Here is a 25,396-nt window from a genome sequence, read left to right as displayed (position 1 = left end):
CTGTACAAAAGGTATTGATGTCTTATACATGAGTGTAAAATATGGCAAGGAGTAGTATCTTGAAATTTTTCTTTTTCTGTCTTTGTATGTTTTTATTGCACCCTTTTAATTATTTCATGTGTTTCTAGCTGATATTTTGACAGAAATGACTGATAAGTTTCCAGGGCAAAGAGAAAGGATGAGGATTACTCGCAGGAAGGGAGGAAGGAAGCTGGAGACTGAAAGCGATAAGAGATGTAGTGCAGAGGTCAGGAGGAGCATCTTCCTAATGGCCATGTACCTTATGTTTTTGTGTAACGGCTGGTGCTGATTGTTCTGGTAACAGTACAGCATGAGCTTTCTTAGCCAACCACATCTCTTTTCTCCATGGGATTTGATCCAAGGTGGAATCTGGAGGCAGAAGCAATCCTCTGTCTCGTAAGCTGTGAGGAGATAGTTTTGCATGGAAACCTTCTTTGTAAACCTCCTGGCATGTGGAAAATTCTCAGTCTTGTGGGCACAGACTGCTGGGACCAGGAATCAGATGACTAGTTTGGGCAGCAGCTGTGTATAAGCGAGTGTTTTGAGGGTAGCAGAAGAAAAGGCTAAAGCTAGAATGAGGTTAAGTCTGTGATTCCGCTTAGGATGTGCTTGTGTGCTGAGTCACTGGCTAAGCGTGCAAGGTGAGAGTTATCTTGGCTTAAACTGAACTATTTCTTCTCTTCCAGAAAATGAATCGTCTGCTTCTGAGTGTATCTTTATTTCTTATTTTTTATGCAGTTTTCAGAGGCTTCAGTACATTCAAATATGTGGGGTTTACTGGCATAGCAGAGCACCTTTCAAATGAAGGGAACTCACTCACCTGTTGGGGCCGGTATTTTTCAGACTTTTCCCAGAAACATGCCTGAGTGATCAGTACAGTGCCAGAAACACTGTCCTGCTGGCATTAGAGCCATATTCCCAGAGGTGTCACTGCATAAAGACACTAATGCAGTCAAAACTGGCAAGTAAACTTTATTCTCAGTCTACTTCTGTTTTTTCTCCTTACTTTGTCTGCTTCTAGCTTTGAAGGGAGAAATTTTGTTGTATTAAAATTTAGAAAAAAAAAGAAGTTAAAAAGATCTGCTGCCTCAGGAAACACTGCACCAGGGCCAGAAGTTGTCCTGGTATTGAGGAAGCTCCAAACTGTTAGTTTTATCTTAACTTTACTGGTATAAAAACTGTGAAGGTAGTGGTTGAACAGATCTGTTACAGCAGAGAGATGCAGTCTTGGAGGGTGGTGGCAGTGGTGGCAGAACACCAAGAGAGCCTTCAAATTCTGCGTGTCCTCACAGATGGTGCCACGGAGATCTTCATGAAGCTTCACATGAGATACAAGATGCCTTGCAACCATAATTATTTTATTTGATTTTTTTTTTCTTGTTCTTGGGGGAGATGTATCTGTTCACATGTGATCATTTACTTTCTATGTTTTTCTCTTTATCTATGAAGAGAATAGGTAATGTGATGTATAATTCATATGTTTTGTTGTAGATGTTAGAGCAAAATATAGGCAGCTGGATTTGGTGCATTGGGAACCGCATTAGATGTATAGATGGATCCCTCTCGGCATTGACATGCATGTGATGTGTTGTATCAAAAAGAGGATCTATTTCAGACAGAGAAGTCCCATTTTCACACCTTTTTGTTTGACTCTCACCAAGCAGCTTAGACTTCAGACTCTTCCAGCTCTTGTTAGTGAAGGTTATGTTAAAGCGGGCTCAGGTGGCTAACTAGACTTTGGATCATCCATTAGCTGTATATCAGCTTGATTCTGAGACAAATAGTTCATGAGGCAAGAGGAATACCTACTGCTCATATCATAAATCTATTGGGGAAGGAATTGGTGCTGGCTGTGCTGGGTGATTCCCAGTCTGACACAGGTAATCCTGCACGAGCTTTGCCTGTGGCTCCACGCCTCATTCCTTTGGTCCAGCTGCTGAGGAAGCAAGGCCAGCATGTTGTTTAGCCTAGATGTGTAGTATGTGTCATCTGCACCTAGGCCTCATTGTCGAAGGCTATGGCAAGTTACCCTCTGAAGTAGATGATCTCATGGGCAGGGTATCTGCCACTGAACTCCAACAGCTTGTGACCAAAGGCTTCAATATTGCGATCAGACAGAATCTTCTCCTAACTTTAAATGACATAGGGGCTGAGGGGGGAAGTAATTCTCTGCATTTTTTGCTGCAACAGTTATGTTTCTCTTGACCTGGGGATTTCCTCAAGATGGTGACTTTTTTACCTGTGTCACTTGGATTTTAAAATAATCCAGTTAATTTGTTAGTTCAGCATCTTAACATTACCGTCTCAGAAGATAAGTTAGTATGCAACTAACTACACCTTTTTATCTGTGGTGTGTGATCAACTGAACTGTATTTCTGTGTGTGACTGAAGGAGGTGTTGAGATACTCAGGTTGTTCTTGCTTTGGTCATAAAGACCTGGCACTCGATTATTCCGCAGTCAAACTGTGGCTGTGGAACCAACCTGTGATTTTAGTCCCACAGAGGTTAATTTCTCAGCTGATCAGTCATTTGATGAGTCCTGCCTTCTCTCCCTCTTTTAAGAATGTGTTTGGGAAAGAATTTAGAAGATAATTCATATAGCTTATTTTCCCTTGCTAGGCAAAATACAAGCTTCTGTTTTTTTCTTTTTGTCTTTTTTCTTCATATGTGCATAGCTGCAATTAAATATAGAAAGCAGTGGGAATTTTTCTGTCTCGTTAATTAATTTTTGCTAGGCCAAGTGCCTTCCTTTCCTTATGATGTCTTCTGAAGATATTTCTATTTTGAGGTAACGAGAACGTTAAATTGTGCATATTTTTCATGCTAAATATGTTTGAACTTTTTACAGGATAGAAAGTATATGATGTGTTTTATAATCTAGTATGATTAGCATTGTGAACTTTAGTCACTGGAGCTAATCAGTAAGTGGTTTGTTGTTACAGCTGGTTGATAGGTTTTCATTCATGGCATTAAATTCTTCTTCATATTTCTTAATTCTCTGACTAACCTGACTTTCCCATAAAATGACAAAGAAAAACAGGGTGGTGCTACAATGCAGGCTAGCTATTTGTTTTTGTATATAACAATTTCTAGGGAGAAGGAGGTCAGGAAAAGGATCACTACAGTTCTGAAGATGACCTGTTATTATTGCATTATGTCCAGTAATTGGATTTTCCACCATTAATAGCTTTTGCACATGTGTAAGTAGGACTGGATCATCTTGAGTTTTCTTTGTTTTCTCAAAATATTCAAGTTGTCAATCATTGCAAAGAATTGTTAGGACTTACCTAAAAGTCACTGGCAGAGAGGTGCTCTTAATCAGAGGATATGTAACTTTATAATTTAAAATTATATTTTATCATTAATAATAATCTGATGGACATTTACTTTAATTCCTTCTCCTATTTCCTGAAATTTGGCACTTCTTGAAAGATGGAAAAGCTTTTGAGAAAGCTGTCTTGTTTTTAAATTTCAGATTTAAATTGCAGAATAGCAGATTGAAAAAATTTTAATATCTAAATTCTAAATTAGACTGTGGAAAATAAGGTGTTTCTTAATTTACTCATAGCAGTAGCTTTCTATTGTATTATTATGCATTCAAGTAGTCTGATGGTAGAAATGTGAGCAATGTCTGTCCATGAAGAGTGGAAAAGGAAAAAGGCAGGATAACTCTTTTAAATGAAACAAGCTTAAATATTCAGACACATCAAAACATTATTGGAAACAGACTTTTGGACCAATTTCCTTTTGCAACCGCGTATGTGCTTTTCCATCATCCTCATATTTTAAGACTGTGGGTGGAAAATAAGCATATTAGTCTTGAACGCAAAGGATAGGCCTATATCATCATCAAATTTGTTATACTCATCTACCTCTTCCACAATATTTTTCTTCAGCAAAGGCAGTGTGACAGGTAGGTAAAATTATAAAACTTGGGGAAGGTTATTTTGCATTAAATGTCTGCTTAGCAAGATACCACCTACATAAAACCTCATGTGTATTTATTATGGGAAACTGCTTAATCTTGCACTTAATAATTGAATCAGTCCTCCTAGTATCTTCAGGCCTAATTCAGAATTAAACCCTAAAAACATTGGAACCAACAAAAATGGCTTTATAATCAGGCATAGTTTGGCACATATTCTTTCATTTAATTTAGGTTAGTTATGATATTTAGTCAAATATTTTATTTGAAATGTTTTATTTTTCAGGATGGGAAGAAGAAGTTTGACAAGGAAAGTGAGAAATATTATTCCATCCTAGAGAAGCACTTAAATTTATCAGCAAAGAAGAAAGAATCTCATTTGCAAGATGTAAGCACTAAACACACTCTTATCCAGTTACACATTTGCATAGAGATCATGGTAACAAACTGGTTCTCTTCAAGACCTGCTGTATTTTGTTAAAGTGAAATTGGGGTGATTTCTTGTGGTCACACTTGTGAATATAAATTCTTGAGTGGGATTAATATGACCATAATAAGTCTTAAATATTTTAAGAAGGCAATATTCTACATGTCCAACTTTGTGTATTTCAAGTATAGCTAATGTTTATTGGTTACAACAACAGAATTACATCACTACAATAAAAATGTGACTTTTATAAGGTGTATGTGGAATATTTGAAAGTCCATTAATTTCTTTTTGCTATTTAATTTATTACTCGATGAAATGTTTCTGTTTCACATAAACTTTAATCTGGGAGACTGAGCTGAGATAACTTTAATGATGCTTTTTTATGCAACTTTTTTCCTCTTTTTCACCTTCTTCTGAGACTGCAGCATCACGCCGTGAAATGGTGTCCACAGCTTCAGCTTTGAAGAGTCTGTATGGCTAATTCTTTTCTGTTAAAAAAAACAAACAATGAAGGCTTCTAGTTTAACAGGAGGATTCCAGGGCTTTTCAGTATGCTAGTAGAAATAATTATGATTTGCCTTTGAGGCAAATTACAGTAAAACCAGCAATTTGATATCAATGACACTTTGGGATTTGTGCCAAAAGTAGTTAAAAATCATTTGATGAGATAATTCTTATCACAGTGACTCTAAAATCATGGGGATTAGTTTGCAGATGGAGTTTAGTTTTCACAGAAGATGTGACCGTCACTCAGTTACAAATTGTAGGATCTCTTTTCATGTTTACCAATAATACCATAATTCCAATTAAATGAGGCTTAGCTATTAAAAATTTGCAATAATGTTTATAATTCTGAATTGTCTATATAATAATTACTCTAGATAAGACATTAGTTATGTAGAATTGCTTGATTGTTCCACTTGCATGTCAAAGTTTTATATGTACAACTTTCACTTTTTCTAAATACCCTGTATATTGATGAGAAGCAGTTCTGTTAGAGGCAGCACTGGGGGGTAGGGGGGGAATCTTATCAAAATGTGGAACTTAAGCATGAATTTACTCTAGATTAGAAAGGAAATAAAATATTTTACTCTGGAGACATGAGAATAACTGCAGCCTAAAAACAGCAACTGAAGTGAAAAGTAACAACTGGGAATCTCATAAACTGTGATAGAATAACAATGAATTTGGCTCAAGTTTATAAACGAATGGAAAACCAGAATAAATTTTTCCACTGTGTCCTTAAGTGACGTCTCTGGATTTAAAAATGTTGTAACTGAGGCTGAGGTTTTTTGCTTTTCTGGATGCCTCACTTACAAAGCACTTAGGGCATAACTTGTCATTTCTGTCTTCCTTTAGTTTTGTGCAGCCGTAGGTGTGCTGAATCAGTGATATGGACCCACCAGAAATAGAATGTACAATAGCAAATCGGTACCAAAAATGTTAACTGGGTATCTTTTGGCCTGTATCTGTACCGGAAATAAAAGGAGGTCAAGCACCAATTCCAGGCCTGAAAGCCAAGTGATCGCTGTTAACTCACATCTAGACTGGTTCCAGTGAGCCCCATTTATAGCCTATGTGGCCAGGACAGAGTTCACTGGAGCAGCCCACAGCAGCCAGGGCACGAGCAAAGAGCCAAGGGGGGCTGGTGCCTGGGTCTGTAGTGCTTAGTGCAAGTGAAGGGAAGTCCTCGCCTCAAGGCAACCACATGCATTTAGTGAGATGGGAATACCTTTTTTTTAACTGCTGCTGTCACACTGAAAAATGCTTCTTTTTTAAGCCACTGTTCCTTTGAATGTTGAGGTTTCTTGGTACCTCATCTCATTATGTGGGTTAAAGAGTACTGGGATGAGCAAGGAGTAGTTCTTGTACCCTTTTGGGCTATTTTACATATCTCACTTGAGTACGATTGAGAGCACCTTAATTAGGCATTTAAAGTTTGATGGTCTGAACATATTCTATAGAGAGTTGTTTGCATATATTCATGTAATTGGTATGTGTTGGATATTTATGAGCCTGCAAGACTGCTTATGCAGTTTACATAGATGACTAGACTTTTTTTCCGTTAACATCAAAAAGAAACTTCATAATACTTCTTTTTACTGCCTACAGAAGTCCACAGTGGAGCAGAAAGTGGTCAGAATTAAGTAATATGTAAAAGTTTATAATCTCCTGATTTTATTTCCCTAAAATCTGTTCCAGAACCAGGCATAAATATAGAGCAAAGGCTTCATCTCCAAGCTAATGCGAAGTTCCAGTATACATTTTAGTCATATCCTACATCAATGGAAACATTGCTCACTATAACTAAATATCATACAAAATCATAGCCGTCAAATCTTTTTGGTTTTTTACATGCAGTTTGAAGTCATAGAAAAACATGCAAATCCCTTCAGCTTTTGAAACTTTGAAATCACTTTCAAAATGTGCTTACAAATCTGAATCCTCAGTGTTCACACAGATTCATAAGTTTCTACAGAAGATGTATTTTGGAAATGATGATTTAGTCCCTGTATGCTAGTGGTGATTATGGCCTTAATGTAAGAACCCATCCATATTTGAGATGGCACTTGGTTGTCATAAGTATCATTACAACTACAATCTGCTTAAATGCTGTTCAGACTAGAGTGAATTTAATTAGGGGTTTAAATACTTTTTCCGAGTCAAAGCCTGAAAGACCTCATTTCTAGAACTAGTTTCTATTATTTGCTTACAATTAAATGTGATAGCTGAGGTCTATCTATCTCAAGTGCTTATTGACAGCACTTGTGTGAGTGAAGGCTTGCTGGCTTATATCCCAAAGTGGTGGCACCTGATCCTATTCAGCTATGTAGCATTGACTTTGATGTATTTTTTTGTGAAATAAAACTATTAACAGAGCATCAAAGAAAACAGTAGCCACATGCACTATATGAATGGCACATGGCAGAGTTAATTCCGCAGTAAAGCACTGGATTGTTGGAATTTTAAGTGCTCAGTTTCTGCTTCATACTATTAGTTTGTGTGCTTAATTTCCTGATTAGGTTTTTATAAGTATGGGAAGGAAACACTAGTACTGCATCATTTGAAGCATATCATTGAGGCCCATGCTTTGAAGCAGTGTTGGAGCACTGTGCTGGGGAAGTGGATCAATGTTGTTAAGAGTCTGTGCAGCCAAATCATGATAGTAGCATGTCCTTGACTAAAGAAGCAATGTTAATTATATATGGTGCTATTGCAGGCCAAGTCCTGCCTGAAGGGAAACACTGACTTTTTGCATTGTTATTGTTAAAAATACGAAACCACTTTTATGATGTGTTTGCTGGTTTAGTATTTGCTGTGAAGGGAAGACAATATCTAGCTTTTCCAGCTTTCCCTTATTTGTTATTTTTTAATGCCAGAATTGAACTAGAGAATATACAGAAATATACTGCTATATTTGAACTGTCAGATGTCAAAACTAGCTGAACTGGTCTTACTCCTGTTGTTGATAAAATTTCTTTCCGACCTAAGACCAAAACCTAACTAATGAAGCCCAAAAGGGATTTGCTTGAGAAAATGATTTGTTATGAAGAAAGATGAATTAAAATGAAATCTGCATCTCTTCTTTAAGCATTATCCGCATACTACACTACTTGTCTGTTAGGTTCTTCTCCCATGGCTTGTTTAAATTGAGGATAAAAAACTGGTACTCTTTATCTGCTGATAAGAGTTAACTCTGTAGCTATTTAAGCGGAAGACACTGTTATCTTACTGGATCTTCATGTTGGGTGCTATTAGTGAGGCACTTCTGACATGTATTGCCTTGTGGTTCTGGCATTTAAAAATTAAAACATGGAAAATAATTGATTTATGAGGTTAAGGACTTAAATATGTTTATATTCCAAGAGCATGAGACTCATATTATGAAACAATAAGTTTCAAGATGTCATTGTTAAAGACAGTCTATTTAAGAAAGAAAATATCCTTTGGGGAAAGTATTTGAAGCTTAGAAATAGATACAATTTCAGTGCACGTGATACTCGAATATTTCAATCAAAAAATTATCTTTTTGTCCCTCTTTAATTCCTGTTCTGTCTTCTGTTTCTTTCTCTAAGCTTGCCATATACTAGGGAGAGATTTCCTGCTGCTACCTTTCTATGTTTCCCTCTAGGGTATCCTAAAAAGTATAATATTAAAGTGCAAAAATGAAGAGGAAACCAAAAAGGAGTGGGGAAAAGGCATGAGGCTAAAATGTGTGATATTAATTTCTTAAACTTATGTTCAGCTATTTTAAGTAGGTATTCTAATTTTCAGGAAGAAAACTGAACCACATTAAGCTTGTAAAGTAATCTTATGGAAGATCTGTTTGTTAATGACAAAATCTGTTTTTAAAGCAATCGTGAGAGTAAATTAATGTTGTCTATATTTGATTTTGTCTTTTAGGCAGATACACAGATTGACAGAGAACATCAAAACTTTTATGAAGCATCATTAGAATATGTTTTTAAAATTCAAGAAGTACAAGAGAAAAAGAAATTTGAATTTGTAGAACCTGTAAGTTTTATGTTTTGTTTTCTTTAGCATATATGCATTTAAAGCTGAAAATTGAATTTAAAATATCTGGGTTTGCTCTCTTTTTAACTTGTGATTGCAGGTTGTTTGTATATAGACAGACTTTAAGATCTTGGCTTGGGCACTTTCCATGTTTGTTAAAGGATTATGTAAGAGCATCATATATACTGTCAAGTGAAATGTCTGACCACTTGGAGTGTGCATAACGTTTTAACGGAACAACATGTTGTGTCTGTGCAACACGTAATGGATGCTTCGTAATACTGTGGCTTCATGGCTAAAATTCTGAGCCAGCTTTTGGATTTAAATATTCCATGTAGACAGTGTACATATATGTTTTTCTGAGTTACACATGAAATAAAGTGAAAAGTCACTGTTTCTGTAGGATAGGTAAGTTTATATTTTGTCAGTGGAGTCATTGGTCTTTAGCTTACTTTGCACGTGTACTAAAGCATATGTTAACACGCATTAAAGGGTTGTGTTTCAAAGTCCTTATTTAGATCTGGGATTTTCTTCTGGACTGGGTTTCCATACACCCTCACCACCTAGACTATCTTCTGGGTCAGTCATTACCAAAAGCTGCTTCAGTATGATGTGCTAGCATATTTCTGTGGCATAGTTGTAGTATTACTATTGTTCATGTCATACAGGACTAGCTTGCCAATAGCCCTGTTTAGTTAGCACCTGTAGCCCTTGACAGAGAACTTCCAATGTCATCTGCCCCTTCCCATTAAGCATATTGAGCATAGCAGAGCATTAGCTGTGGAAGAGAAACATGACAGGTGTAACTTTTTCTCTCCCTTCACACCATTTTCCAGCTTCCTTGTAACTAACTGAAGCAGCACTCTTGACTGTGAAACAGGTTGAATTACATCTCTAACACCCAGTGTCACCAAGAAGAACATCTCAGATGTCTCCTATCCATGAGATGAGAATGTGTTGTATAGTGAATGTTTGACATTGATGCAAACTAATGAACCTGGATTCAGCAAGCAGTACTTACAGAAATCCTATCGTTATGGCATACAGCTGCCAAATCCTAGAGACTAAAACTTTGCTCGGATTTCTAAATAAGAACATTTTTCTACCTGTCACAGATTAATCCAGAGTGTGTCTCTGTGTCTACTTCTGTGAAACTCTCACATCCTGGAAAAACAGCTAGCAGTTCTGACCTAGCTCTGACCCTGGTATAGGAGATTTTATGCTCCTTTAAAGTCATAGAAACTTTCTAAATTTAGAAGACTTTGTACATAGGGAAATAGTACTGTGCAATTGCATATAGTTAAAATAGGGCATCTTTCATTCTGTGTGCTACACAGAGAGGAAAAATAGATTTGATTTTATATAGTTTAGCTGGACACACTGAGCTTTATCCTTTTGACCAGGAGCTGTCCCCACATTTTGTCAGCCATCACAGCAGCAGCTATGAATTACTAAAATGAGGGAGCGATTTATCAATTCATCAGTGCTGATGCTGGGCAAGCAAGCAGCGGAAGTTACTGGTAGACTCAGTCTTGTGGGCCTGGGTGTTCTTGTCACCAGGTGTACACATCCAGTACATAAAATTTACTTTTGAGTGAATCAGTTGGCATCCTGTATGAGATCAGTAGGCATTTAGTCCAGTATGCTGTTTGTTACACATAGGTCATTCCTTGGTGTTCCAGAGAAAGGTACGGGTACTCTGATGGCTGGGTAATGACAGCCATTGCAGACAGTGTCTTCTGGCTCCAGATGTGATTTTTTTTATAATCAGCCTGAATATAGATGGAGCTTAAATTATAACATCAATTATAATATTTTGAACCTTCAAAATTCTTTTTTTTCTTTGTTCTTAGTGTGTTGCATAGAACGTGCTGGAATAAAAGTGTAAGGCAAAGTATGTGAGTAGATTATAATACACATCAGCAATACCACAAGAACAAAAAAAAAAAAATAAAGTCTTCAAAATAAGCTTTATAAAAATGCAGAGTTCATGTAAGTGATGTTGGAAGTATGAGCATGTGCTCCTAGATGCACGTAGATAAGGACAAAGCCTAACACTTTAAAATCACATATCAAAAGAATTGCTATATTATTAATTTTTCTTTGTATGCTCTACAAATGTTCAGATGCTAGAAGATGCCTGGTGGTCTGACTATAAAGGCATTTCTCCTCAGGAGCTCTACTGCTTGTGGGGCATTCTTGCACATGTGCTGCTTATGTCTCCGATTTATCAGCTCAGTGCTATGTCTCCATATAAGTCTGTCTGCCATACTACTAGTAGAATCTTTGAAGGAGAGTTTAACTAAATACAAGAAAGACTATTAATGCAGTGAAGGAGAAATTTGTAATGCCCATGTGGAAGAAGGATAATATCATGACATGGGACTAGAACTTCAAAAACAAACGATCTACTGAAGCTTCTTCCAGCATCTTCAGTTTGTCTGTGCCAAAGGATAAGGATGGTCTGGGAATCAGAGTGGGAGAAGTAGCCTAGCAAAAATTGCCAAGTGGGTTACACCTAAAACAGTAGGACAGTGAAAACTGGTAACAGTGGAGTATGTTCCTTCTTGGAGGAGAACAGGGAGAGATTTTAAGGTACCCAATGCTAATGACTCATGCTCTGAATAGAGAATTACAATATTTGGAGTAGACTTTTGCAGCTGCTCCTCGGGCCCTGGATTTCTAGGCGGTTCTCATATCTTGTTTGAAGGAGTTGCTAGTGTGTACTAGTGTGAGTAACTGACAGCTGCCTATTTGTGATCTTCCTAGATCCTGACTTTTTCCAAGGGAAAAAACTCAAAACCTAAAGCTTTTCATACAGATCATTAATTGAAACTTTTTCTCAAAGATAAGATAGTGTTAAAATTTAATTTACAGCAAGTTAAACAGCAAAGCAAAGTAAGTGACAATAATCTCTCATCCTGGCTTTGCCCCTGTGGGCCCAGAGAAGCTAGTCCAAACCTACACCACTTTCTGAGGGTGTTAGGCTTGTTAAGAGAAATACAAATGCCTTCCTGGAGCTCCACTTTGTCCCTCGGCGCTTCCAATTCTTCCTTGGCCTACAGAAATCAGGGCACAGAGTTCCTAAGTAGTGAACTATCTGAAATGTGAGGGGTGGTCTGTTAAACGTCACAAAAGCCCAGAAGTGTTTGTTGAAAACAAAAGAAAAACAAACAAAAAACCAAAACCACAAACCCTGGTGTCATTGCATGCAGGTCCATGACACTTCACTGTGGACGTTAAAGTCAATTTCTTCTCCTAGGATTTTCTACATTATTAACTACATTCACTTTAATCTGATGAATAAATGCTATCTACTTATAAAAAAAAATTAAACCAGGGAGATAGGGACTTCTGGCTGATGTGCTGCAGGTCAAAGGTTAAATTCCTCCGCTATCCGAAACCTAAGTACAGTCTTCTTCCTGTGAGAATGAAATGACCAGGCAGTCTTGAGGTCACCAGCTCTACATCAAAATAAATAAAGTCTCAAGAAATAGTTGGATTTTGTTTCAGGTTCTGTGTTGAAATCCTTGTGGTGCTGGGGTAGTGAGTAGCATTGTATTACGGAGTTCAGACCTCACTCTTTCTTGATGTGGCTGAGTAGATACTCAGAATGAGGTAGCTGTAAGGCACTTGTTGAAATGAAAAATTGTTGATATGAACACATCAGGCATTGTATGTGATGTTTGGGGAACAAACAAATCACCTCTTTACATCTGAAGACCACTGTGAAATACATTCTGAAAATCTTTTTTGAAAGAAAAAAAAAAGGGCTGTTATTCTTTTCTGTGTTATTTAATATTAATCTCCTTAAAATTATGAGCCTGCCTTTAGCAGTAGTGCCATTTCTAACACCAGCAACAAAAAAACCCGACTGTGAGCATAAGCCTAGGGCAAAAGACTTTGGCTTTTAGATCTCTTCCATGCAATGCTATAGTTGTACCTGCCCTGATGGAAGTGGTTATGAAGATGCCTTAACAGCACAGGCCCATTGGGCACAGGGCATTTTCTGATCCCTGTTCCTTCCACCGCCAGTGACATGTACGTAGAAGCAAATACTATCCTCAGTGTCTGTTTCAACACAGAACTTGAACAAGCTGGTTTAGGACTTGCATAAAGTAGTGTATTTTTACTTTTCTTTTATTCCCCTTTTTCAAAGTGCTCAGAGAGTATTTGACCAAGAGAACCTCAAGGCCAGATCCTCTGCAATGCACAACTGCCAGAATACCTAAGAAGTACTTTAACCAAGATGCATTCAGATTTTTCTCAGGGTTTTTTTGCTGCTGTATTTTTTGCTTTCTGATAAATTTAGCTTTGCTGCCATCTTGTGTTAAGCATTTTCCTTCCTCAGTATTTCTCCGTGTACTCTGTAAAAGCATTTTGTATGGTGGAAAACGGTTTTCTTCAAGTATTGAAGCTGAAATTTTAACAGTTTATAGTACAGTCTCCTGAAATGACCTTTAAACTGATCTCTAATTCAGGCGTAAGCTGACATACTTTCTCCCACTAGTTCTTTTATTGTAATTTTGGTGTGCTCTAACATTCTGGTCTGGTGCAGTTTCACTGAGCACTCATTACTCCTACACTGCTTCTTTGGCTGAAAGGATTTAGCGGTGGGCCTCTACTTACAGGTAAAGTTAATCTAAGTCCCTTTGACTGAACCAAGTCAGAGTAATCACAGGAGTAGTTAAGCTGCTGTATCTCAAGAAGAGGTAGTTGAGGATGCTGATGAGTAACTGAATTTAGACTGTGAGCACAGGCTTTGCATAGCTGGAGCCAGAGCAGAGCTTTAGTTATAATTTATTTACTTATTTTATACTTTATTAATGAAAAAGGAAGATAGTTTTCTTTATTGTATGTAATTGTTTCTAGAATTGCATTATAAACCTTAAAAGTATAGAACTCTTTCTATCTGTTTACATAATTGGCGCTTTTTAAGATAACTTGTTGTATTTGGACCCTCCTCAGAACCACTTGAATGACCAGTAAGAGACTTTCAAGCCTTAGCTGAGATAATGATTTCAGCTGGACAGATGATCAAGTAAAGCTTGAGACTACTTCCACAATCTGTGGAGCCCTTCACTTGTGTTGCCTTCATGGTTTGTTTGGTGGTGGGATGTGGTTCAGGAATTCACACCCATTGTAGAGGCCCCATAAAAAGTGGCTGTTATACCCAAGGATCTTCTCAGTTCTTCAGGCTTCCTTACCAAATTACTGGGCAGCCGTGGGCTTTCACCATCTCTGCCCAAGGCCAGATCATCTGATTCTGCAATGCCAGTAGAAAACCAAGGGCCAAGTCCTTCTACCAGCCATGCCTTCATGCTGCTATTTCTGCCAGCATTGATGGTCTATTAACTTTGAACTGCTTCAGCTTACTAATGCAGCAGAACAGCAGGCTTCCAGAGGCAGAGTTGCTCACTGAAGGGCTCAGTGCCAGAGCTGGCACAAGGATGCTTTACAGGCTGCCAAGAGAGGTTGTGAAGTCTCCCTCTCTGGAGACATTCAAAACCCACCTGGACATGTTCCTATGTAACCTGGTCTAGGTGGCCCCGCTTGGGTGGACTAGGTGATCTCCAGAAGTCCCTTCCAACCCAAACCAATCTGTGATTCTGTGGTGTGCAGGATGTATGACGAAGCTGAATGGGGAAAGAAAGGAGGGGCAGGAAGAGGAGCAAGACTACAGTCTGGTTGCAGCAAGTCAGCATGTTAGCTTATCTGTCCGTAGTGCTGCATCCTTGATCTCTCCTTCGCCAAGTTGTGAAAGTTTGCTTGTTGAAAGGTGTGGAATGGCTTGCGATGCCAGAATGGATGGGGTTCTAAAATTGCAGAACATTAGTTTAGCTATTCCCCTGAAAACAGATGTGTTACCTTAGCACAGTAGTGAGCAATAGGGAAGGGGGAGGCAGAACAATTTAACTACATTTCCTCAACTGGGGCTGAGGGTAAATTTAAAGAAAATATATACACAGTAAAAGCTACATTTTTAAGCTGTTTCACTTACAATAATCTATGGTACTGGTAACACAAGGAAAAATGCATTGAATATGAATGATGGCATTTTTGTTGCCTGAGTCTGGGCTACTTCAGTAGTCGATGGAGAGAGATAAATGTTTCCATTGGATCATTCATCCCATCCTGAGAGAGAACTTTGAAAAAGGAAAAAGAATTATGTTCTTGAATACCTGTGGTTTTTTACTGAGTTAAGGGGCAGCCTGGACAGCCAGTTACTTAGCCTAAATGATTAACTTTTCAGTGGCTGTAATATACTAAGATAAATCTGTCCTGTAGTTATAGCTTTTGGTTTTGTACATACAGTTAATATATCTTTTTTTCTTATTTTCTTTTTCTTTTTTTTCGTAACTAAATTACAGATACAAAGAAAGCAGTCCATAATAAAAAAATTAAATAAAAAAATTACCTGCTTGTTATTTAATAGCAGGTAAGATGACTTATGGCAATGTCAAAATGCTTTGTAGAACAGAATAAGTTAGAAGGCTTTTAAAACTAAAGGAGTGCATTAATTCAACAGCTAAAATCTAGTTGCACTTTTTACTACTTCAACATTATTTTAAATGAAACTTTAAAAAGAATTTTCAACTGGATATGTGCAAACTTCAGCTGACAAGAAGAAATAGTCTGGATTCCTTGTGTTGTATTAAAATGTTCAAAACATACTTTCAAGAGTCTAATTTGTGGAAAATAGGTCATAGCAATTAGTATGAAGAAAGTGAAAAAATATTTTGAAGAAAAAACCCTTGAACTCTGAAAGCCTGAACTTGGAAAATGCACACTACCAAAGACTCCAGCTGGAAATCTGGATAAAATGACTAGGACAGTGAATTAAATTGTTATGGAAATGACACCTTCATGATGCAAAAGCCTGTTGAATACCTCTCTTTTAAGGTCCAACCATGGATTGCTCGGTAAAGCTTTTCTATTGCAAATAATGAAAGCTAAGAGTGTTCCAGAAGCTAAGACACAGAATGGTTTTTGCTGATGGTTTGCCATATTTTGCTGCTGAAAACTAATAGAAAATCATCTGTCCTTAGTTTTTGCTTTCCTGTACTCACCTGAATGGAAAAAGTGTGTAGCAGTTGCTAAGAACCTTTTTCTCACTATCTCAGGCAATACTAATCCTTTATAAGTTAGTGTATGCTCTGTTATCTTTGTGTTATACAGTGTTGAGAACGCTTGTTAAAAATATATAATACTTCTCAATTTTACCTTTTCAGCTCTTGGCCTTTCTTCAAGGATTATTTACATTTTACCATGAAGGATATGAACTGGCTCAGGAGTTTGCACCATACAAGCAGCAACTGCAGTTTAATTTGCAGAACGTAAGGATGATTTGTATTTACACCATTTTTTTGGCTCATTTAATTTCAGGATATTCAAGTAGTCTCGTAGCACTTTATTGGAACTCTACTGTGTAAATTTACTGGTGTAAATGCTTTCTTGAGAGTGGGGCCTGTCTTCTGGAGTAAGTGGATGTCCCAGAAATGCTCCAGCTGGTGCAGAATGATGCAGTTTGTTTCTTTAAGATCTTGGATTGCAACGAAAAGCTTGTCCTGCTGTCTGCTAGCTTCCCACTGTGTATGTAGCATACTTAGGAAGCCATTCTCTTTCTCTTCTCTGGAGCATCAAAGAATTGGTGGGGCCTTCCTTCATGGTGAGCAGATCTCACAAGCCTTGAGTTCCACCAGAAGAAATGTTCTATTACTTGTGTAGAGAGTTACTCTCAACCGAGCAGGTGGATCTTTTGCAGTAGATTGGTCTGAATTTGAGCCATACAAGATTAACTGTGCCCAAAAATTCCATAGCTTTCAGAAATAAGAAAAATGCATTTAACCAACGTACTTTTTCACTCCTCATAACTTCTGTATACAGCTGTATATTTATTTCACTGTGTAACTCAGATGTTACACTTCAAAAGACATACAAGTAAGTAGATACAAAACATCTTTATTAACCATTTGCATTAGAACCACTATTACTTGCTTTTAAAGCAGAAAGTGAAGTTCAGCATGTTAATAATGGGCCAGCCCTACATTTTTCATGACAAGTAATGTCAAAGTACAGAACAAATTCTTTAAAAAAAGTGAAAGAATTCTATCATTTGTTCCAAATGCTGTATATTTGGGGTGACTCCATTTCTTTTCCATTTTATTCTTTCAAGAAAAGGTACTCAACTGAAATTTTTATAGCTTCACTGGAGTCAAAGAAGCTACAACAGTTTAGAAGATCTGACATCAGCTTGCCTTTCCCAGATGAAACAGATCTGGGAGTACAAGAGCAGCTTACTGTGCTCAACTGCTATTCCATGTGCTTTACTGGAAAATAAAACACATTTTTCACTGTAGCATCTTACTATTAAAGGCATATGTTAGCTCAGAGTTGGAAGATGGCATTGCCTTAGCGCTGTTAATGTAGATCTGTTTCCTAGAAGTACTGCGCTCTTCCAGGTTTTGCTGCAATTAAACGTGTGCTGCACGCCTCCATAGCCCCATCTCCTTTTATGTCCGCTGTTCATATATAGGTATAGATCCCATTTAAAACAGTGCTTGAGGAAATAAGGCAAATCCTTCTATATGGTTAACCTTTTCCTTTTAGATTGAAATACAAATGGAAATGTTCTCTGCCTGTTGTGCATCTCAGCCCCTTGTCTTTTTAAATTAGGTGTTTGCTACTTTCAGTTTGCTACTGAGCCTTTCAGATAAAGGCACAAGGTGTCAGTGTTGTTGCGCAGCACAGTTTCAGTGAAAAGGTGAAAAATGTTCTTCAGCCAAGACATTTATTTACTTTCATATGGCAAGTTCTGGGAGGAGCATGAGGCCACAGCACAGACCTAAACTGGCATTCGAAGTCAGAATGTGTCAGTATCTTCTATGCATTTATCTAGTGAAACAGAATTATTAAAGGATTTTTTTAAATTCAGTTTTAATTAAGAAATAATTAAACTTAATCGCTTCTTAAATACAATATAAGTACAACTTGAAGTTGTAAATAGACTAAAGGGTAGAGGGAGATGTAAAATTAGGCAGAAGGAACAATGTATTACGGTATTTTTATTATATTATGCATCAGAGAAACAGATGCGTAAAGATATAGTGAGATACAGTAAATAATCCACTGCTGTTACACAGAAATTTGAATTCTGGCTCCAGATCTAGATACACAGCTTCCTTTTGCCAGCTGGGCTATCTACTGACTTGTCTTTCAGAGCATCACCCTGCCTCAGTCTGAAATGCAATAATTTATGTAGAGGAAGTCAAACTGAGGACAGTGTTCAGGGAAAATTGTGTTCAGCCTGTCTGTTGTAGCTGTCAAAAGTAATCCTCTCCACTGCATTCTGTGTTCAGGTCTTAGAGAACAGTTGATCTGAACTGCTGTTTCTCGTCTTTAAAATTCTGCTACATGTTAGAGCAGGAGAGAAACAGCCATAGGAGTAGCAGAGTAGTGGTAGACCAACAGCACTTAACAGGTTACCATGTCCTAACATGACCTGTTGTCACTTACACTGTTTCAGCTGGCCAGTGGTTTATTTTGTATGTCCATTTGGCTTTTCTATAATTTGATTCAATGTCATGGCTGTTTAAAAGTAGTAATTAAAAACTTAATAGACAAACAGAGGTAAGGTTTCAAAATGAGGACATTCCTCCCTTCAATAGCATGTCCCTCTTGAAGGTCTCAAAATGACTTCTCTTAAGTTTGGTCTGAACTGATACTTCACTCTAAGGGTATAGTGTGAAAAGTTCAGAAAATTTTACCTTCCCCTCTAGTAAAAATGTTTCTCTACAGGAAGAAGATTTAACATGTGTATTATCAAGCCTCTGGCACCTCATAACAATTCTTCTCTACTATACCATGCTAGGTATTTGGAGGGGAAACCCTGGCCTCACTGAATTCCATAGGAAAAATGTCCATGTCCATGCATATAGATGTTAGCGAATATGAACATCCCAACTTTTTACCTAATTGTTTGCTTGGTGAGATGCCTGGTTACACGTGATATTTAGGGCATACACAGTACTTCCATGCTTTTGGCACAGTTCTGTCACTTGTGACCTCTTTCTTTCCTAGCGTATTTATGTTAGACTTAATTGTTGTGTTTGTATAGTCCTGTGAAAAAATGTCCATGACAGTAACCTGCCTATTCTGAGTATCAGCAGCTGTGGTATTACTGCAGATATGGATACACAGTACATTTGTTTTTTCTACATGTGGAGAGACCACATCTGTCTAGGGACATTAGCCTGGCATTGACCTAAATCGGTGTTTTATGCACTGTACTTCAAGTGGTTCAGTGGGACTTACTACTTCAGGTTTGGGGTTTTGCTATCAGCCTGGTATCTGTCTGTGCCTGTCTGTCTGTCTGTATCCTTACTGTGTAAGCATACCTAAAGATATAAAATTACCTTCTTTCTGAGGTTAGTGACCTGCAGAAGGAGGAATGTTACTGTTCTCAACTGTGTTTGCCTTACAGTTGTGTGCTTCAGTTGAATTCTGCATTACTATGTTATTCCTATCCTTCTAGAGCAATGAAGAGAATTATTGTTTATTGCCTTTTTTTTTTTTTTTACTTTATGTCTCTGGCAAATACTTCTGCTGGTCTCCAAAACAGTCTCCTTGGCATTATTAGTACTTTCATGAGATAATATGTTTTTTTGTTTGTTTCCTTTTCTTGGTATTAGACCCGGAATAACTTTGAAAGCACTAGGCAGGAAGTGGAGAGACTCATGCAAAGAATGAAATCAGCCAACCAGGATTACAGACCACCAAGTCAATGGACAATGGAAGGCTATCTCTATGTGCAGGAGAAACGTGAGTATAACAGATGTACTTTTTAACTGAATTTGAAAGGCATGGCATCAAAGGCAAGGACAAGAAAATGGTCTAGTTAGCAGGACAACACAACAAGTTTGAATGTCTGCAGACTCCTGCTATGGCTGCTTTCCAAATGATTGAGAGATTCAAAAGAAAAATAAGTGTTTGATTTTTCAAAAGTGCTCGGAGTAGCTATGGTCAGATGGAATGGGGATCAAACCACTTGTAAGCAACTCAACCTCTGTCCCCTGGGTCCTTGTGGGTAGGTCCCTGCTGTTGGCCACCCCAGAGGATGGTAGCAAGCTCTGCTCTGGCTGTCTGCCCCACACCTTACTGCAGAAACTGCAAGCTCCCAGCACTCTGCTTTGTCTCTACCTGTCAAACCCTGCTGTCTCCTGCACTTTCTCTGTCTGAACAAGGCTTATGTTCACCCAGCGAGAGCAACTTCCACCTTGTACTAGGGATCCCCGCTAACCCAGCCACCCTAAGAGTAAATGAACATGCACGTAATGGAAAACAGAGGTGTAAGAAGAAGAAAAGTTTTCTAAATACAATCTGTCGGCTTCAGAATGGCTGCAAATATACCTGTTTTATACACTTCATGAGATGTGAGAATGAAGTGGTGAACTAAATGAAGGAATAGAACTAACGTTGTCCTAAGTGTCTGAAGCTGCTTAGAAAAGCCTAGCAATATGAATAAAAACAGAACCAGGAAATACGTGAAAAGTCAAATGAGAGAATTTGAAACTATACATCAGCTGAAGTATCATGCAAAACCCTCAGCAAGAGTTATCACTGCATGGGGTACCCAAGTTTTTATATTTATTTATTTATTCATTTTTCTATTTGTTATGGGAATTATCCTAACACTAGAAAAGTATATACCAGTATTTTGAGATGGTGTGTACATGCTTGTGTAAGTTTCACGTTCATGCAAAAATATTAAATACAACTTTGCACCTGATTTCTCAATCTAAAAATAAATAGAAGGCATCTGGATATAGAATTCCTATGTCAGACTTGACCCCACTTGTTCTCAGTTTTGAGGATGTCCTTCTCAGTGCTCCTCTATTAGATGATAATTGAAGAGACTACATGGAGCTATATATAATTGATTTTTCAAATAACATAATGAAATTAGTTTTTATTCCATATATGAGCTAAAAGAAAGAAACCTCAGTGCTTATCATAGTTACCTTCAGTAGTAATGAAAGTTTTAAGAAGGCTTTCTGTGTTTTAATTGAGTAATAATGATAAAAGGAACCTGTGTTAAGTGGAAATTACACTGAGCCCTGCTAATGGGGGAGGCAGAAAAGGAGTGAAGCATTGGGCACATGCTGTGCTTCATTAAATAGTGAGAGGCCAACTTGACATCCTCTTACTGAAAATAAATTTGTTCATTAATTTATTCTAGAGTAAGGGTAACAGGGCCTGTAATCTCTGTGTCAGTAGGGAAGATAACAGCTGTAAATTTCCTTGCCATGACAGTTTACTTTCCTACAACCATCATCCCATTGGCTCTTGTCAAATTATGGGCAACTGGGTTAAATGTTTGCTATTCTGGAGAGTAAATCCTGTATATATTTTTTACTGATCTGCATGGTGGTAAATATGTTTAAAAAAGGGCAGTAGGCTATAAATTGTTTTCATTCAGATGGAGAGTCATGAGTAACAGACATAATGTCGAAACATAGGTGTCAGCTACAATTTTTCAGTGAAAAACAGGCGACTAAACTCATCTAAAACCTCTTTGAGAGTGCTCATCCTTCTTATATATGCTAAAAGAGTTAATGAAATGCCATCAGAGGAAAAATTGATTCAGGGTAATTATAGATTTTGTTTTGGTAAGTGAAAATAAGTTAAAATATAGGAACGGAACCTGAGGGTGGGTAACCAGTTGACTTTTCAATTCACGGCATGACCTTCCTGCAGAATGCTGGTGATTGGAGAGCTTTCTCCAAGTCAGCATAACAGACCGTGTAAATTTCTACATCTGCATTTCTGGATTGCCAGACATCTGATTTACATGACTGATATGTCTTGCACACCTTTATGGAAGTCTACATTTAGAAGGCAAAGGCATTGTATCTATAGCAAAACTACTAGGTTTTTAACACCTTCCATTTTTATTGAACTGCTTATGTTAAAAAAAAAAAAAAAAAGAAAAAAAAAACAAAACACAAAACAACCCAAACTTAAAATACTTGGTTGGTTGGTTGGTTTCTTACTTAGAGCTCTTTCATTTTAAAAAGGATTAAATGATCCAGTATACTGTACTTTGAAAAAAATCAGTATCATATTTTTGCCATTAGTAACTCCCATTGAAATGAATTGGAAAATTAAATGTGGGTTGTAAGTATAATCCAGTCCTTTCCTATTCTGAATTTGCATTATACATATGCACATATATATGTGTGTGTGATTTACTTTGGCACCTGCCTTTGTGATGGCTCTGCAGAGAAGGGACATATTTGAATGCGAAGCTCTGAAGCATAATGCTGTCCAAGAAGAAAGACATGCTTTTCCTTCTTAGTACGGCCCAAGGTGGAGCAGTCATACTGCAAAAAACTGAATTATCCTGTGCACTCCAGTGCACCAGCCCTCCAGATACATCTGTAGGAATCCAGGAGCTTATTTTGTTCTCTGTGTGCTACAGTAAATTTTTTTTTTTTTTTTTCCAGAAAATTGTGTGAGATCTTAATTTTACTTCTAGCATGTGGAGAGAATTACTGAAGTGATGGAAGGATTTACTCCATGTCCTCATAGCAAAAAGAACATTATAAATACTTGTATCTAAGATAGCATATGGATGAAATTTAAAATACTATTAAGCTGAAGTTCGAGAGGGTTTTGTGTTCATATTCACTACAGGTTCATAGCAATGCCTGAGCAAAGCTCTGGATAATCCAGGAGTGAAAATACCTTCTGCATCAGAGACCTCTCCAGCATAAGGCATATATCCACTTATTTAGCGGTTGCTGTAGATTTCATGTATGGCTGCCTAAATTGAAGACTTGTATATCCCTAGTGAATCTAAATTGAAAACTAGTGAATCCCTAAGTACATTAAACTCTGGTATATTGAGTGTGTTCAATTGTCAGTTTGTGGACAGTCAGTTGTGCACCTCTTCTCCAGCAGGACACCTTCCAAGGTGAGCGGCCAGTGTTTCTTGCTGAAGGTGCCACCTCTGCAACCAGCATTTTATCCCTGATCTCTAACCCACAATTTTTTGAGTGCACTGTTCCTTTCCTTCCTTTCCTTTCACATAATGTAATCACATGTCAGTGTTCAACTACATAAGATTAAATCTGTCTCTGAGCCAGTGCCATTTTACCCACTCTTTTAAGGTAACAGAATAGCCTTCCTGTGATACTACCAAAAGCATTTGTTAGTCTTGACAAGAACTCTGAAAGTAAAGGGAAATGCACTCTGACTTCAGGATTTCATCCAATTCTGTGGAGCTAATACCAGACTTCGAGGTTTCCCTCAGAGAAAAGATGTAATACTGAATCCTTGTGCTTCACTTGGGTTGATAAAATTTTCAACTGTATGTCCTAGGCAGAAAAGTCCTCAGGATCTTTCCTGTCTCCTGCCTGTTTACACTAGTAAAATGCTGTTACCATCTAGTTGCCAAAGAAAATCAGTCTGCTGTAACATTGTTGGCCAACCTTACAAAGCTGCAGTATCTGAAAATTATACCTGAACAACATGTCCAAATTAAAAAATTAGAGGAGTTTTTGATTTTTGTAGACTACATGTGGATGCTGCTATGTTTTATTTCTCTAATTCTAACTAAAATAGTGATAAAATGCCAAAATAATTATTTTTAATACTATCTGTTTTTAATCTAGGACCTCTTGGATTTACATGGGTAAAACATTACTGCACTTACGATAAAGGAACAAAAACATTTACAATGAGTATAGCTGAAACAAAATCTGGTGGAAAAGTGGTGAGTTGCACATACATGAACTGTATAGTCCATCTTTTATATTAAGCATTCAGGAACTGTTAAAAGAAAAAATGTGAACATAGCATAAGGCTGTTTTCATACATGAAGCAGTGCATGTCTTATAGCTTAGATAAAATAAGTATTTAAATAAAAATATTCCTTTTAAAACATACATAAACTGCATAACAAATTCTCTAATATTGTGGTTCCAAATGCGTAAGAAATCAAATCACATTTGCACAGAATCATAGAATGGATGGTGTTTGGAAGGGGGGTTCGGAGATTATCCAGTCTAATCTCAAGTGTGGAGTCAACCAGAGCATGTTATCGAGGCCTGTGTCCAGTCAGGTTTTAGATACCTCCAAGGATGGGGTCCCGTCCACTTCTGTGGGTAACCAGTTTCAGTGTTTGATTACTGTAATAATACTTATTCTAACATGTAACGTGTAATCAGATATGCTGATGTTTGTAAAATATTGAATTTAGGGAGTTTTCTGAAATACGATGATTAAATAACAAGTATGTGTCAGAAAGCTGTTAACTGTAGTCTTACTTTGTATACAGAGCAATTATTGTATATGTTCCTAAAAAATTTTAATCCCTGTCTTAAGACACATTCTTTGGACAGTTCGTACAGTTAAATTTAAGATGTGAAGCCAAGGTGTATCAGTGTACTGCCTGTGCCAATTTTGTTTTATTTTGTTTTATAGAATGGCCTTGTCACAAGCTCACCAGAAATATTCAAGCTAAAATCTTGCATCAGGAGAAAGACAGATTCTATTGACAAACGTTTCTGTTTCGATATTGAAGTATTTGAGAGGTTTGATTTTTTTTTTTCATTGTGTTAACAAATTGGAAATAATTAAAAATAGAAGCACTTGTAACCAATATCTAATAATTACTCCTGTAACAGTTGAACACATATTTCTCAATAGGCTTGTATACAGACAAACTAGGCTCTCAAGACTTGGTTCTTACTTGTTCAAGCCTATTTTCTAACAAAATCACTACATTGCATATGTGTTGTCTTAAGTACATTATGTTTGCATGCAGATACAACATGGATTCTTGTATCACCTGTATCACAACCGAGTACCCTCTTTTAGGAACAGATCATACCTATTTTTGTAAATACTTATTAATAAGCATATTCTGTACCAATATATTTCCTTCAGAAATGTATGATAGCACATAATTTTTCTTTTTTGAAAATTACTTCTACAAGTTGGTTAGTTTATTTTTCACTTATTCCTGGGTATTATAATTATATAAGATAGATTAAAACAGCTTTTCTGTATTTGAAGTGTATGTACACAGAACTTTGTAAACGTATTTTTTCCAAGCTTGAGAATAAAGAGAAATATTGAATTAATTTTTCCCTTAAAATATGATAAACAGACTGACTTTTGTAGTCGTTCTCTTAAGAAATATCTTATGACTGCTGCTGTCATTTTAAATTCCATTCAGAGCTGCTGTATTTATATGATAATTTTGAGGCTACTTTGGTGCTTTCAAATATAATACATTATTTTGCTAAAATAGCTTTCCGAGTGAGTTCAGGTTTAAGAAGCAGAAATATGATATGAACAAATATTGAGACTAATTGGTCTCTTGAAAGCTCCTAAGCTTGAATTGACAGGTTGAGTTTGAAATTTGTAGTTGTTTCTTTCGATAAGAATTGCATTTATTAGACACATCTGTAGCAGTACCATTGTAATGTGTTCACAAG

General features: G+C 37.2%; 1 protein-coding gene across 2 annotated transcripts in view; it reads left to right on the top strand.

Moving 5' to 3' along the window:
* The window catches only part of ARHGAP42 (Rho GTPase activating protein 42), a 159,358-nt gene that overhangs the window by 97,485 nt on the left and 36,477 nt on the right, over positions 1-25,396 (top strand). For both annotated transcript variants that reach the window (XM_030475695.1, XM_030475696.1), the window contains 6 exons: positions 4,233-4,334; positions 8,781-8,891; positions 16,124-16,228; positions 19,583-19,712; positions 23,567-23,667; positions 24,378-24,487. In XM_030475695.1, the coding sequence (XP_030331555.1) occupies positions 4,233-4,334; positions 8,781-8,891; positions 16,124-16,228; positions 19,583-19,712; positions 23,567-23,667; positions 24,378-24,487 (659 nt within the window). The remainder of the gene's footprint in view (positions 1-4,232; positions 4,335-8,780; positions 8,892-16,123; positions 16,229-19,582; positions 19,713-23,566; positions 23,668-24,377; positions 24,488-25,396) is intronic.

This window comes from Strigops habroptila, chromosome 2 (genome assembly GCF_004027225.2).
Source record: "Strigops habroptila isolate Jane chromosome 2, bStrHab1.2.pri, whole genome shotgun sequence".
Classification (NCBI taxonomy): domain Eukaryota; kingdom Metazoa; phylum Chordata; class Aves; order Psittaciformes; family Psittacidae; genus Strigops; species Strigops habroptila.
The sequence above is the reverse complement of the archived record's forward strand: the minus strand, read 5'-3'. Positions and strand labels throughout refer to the sequence as shown.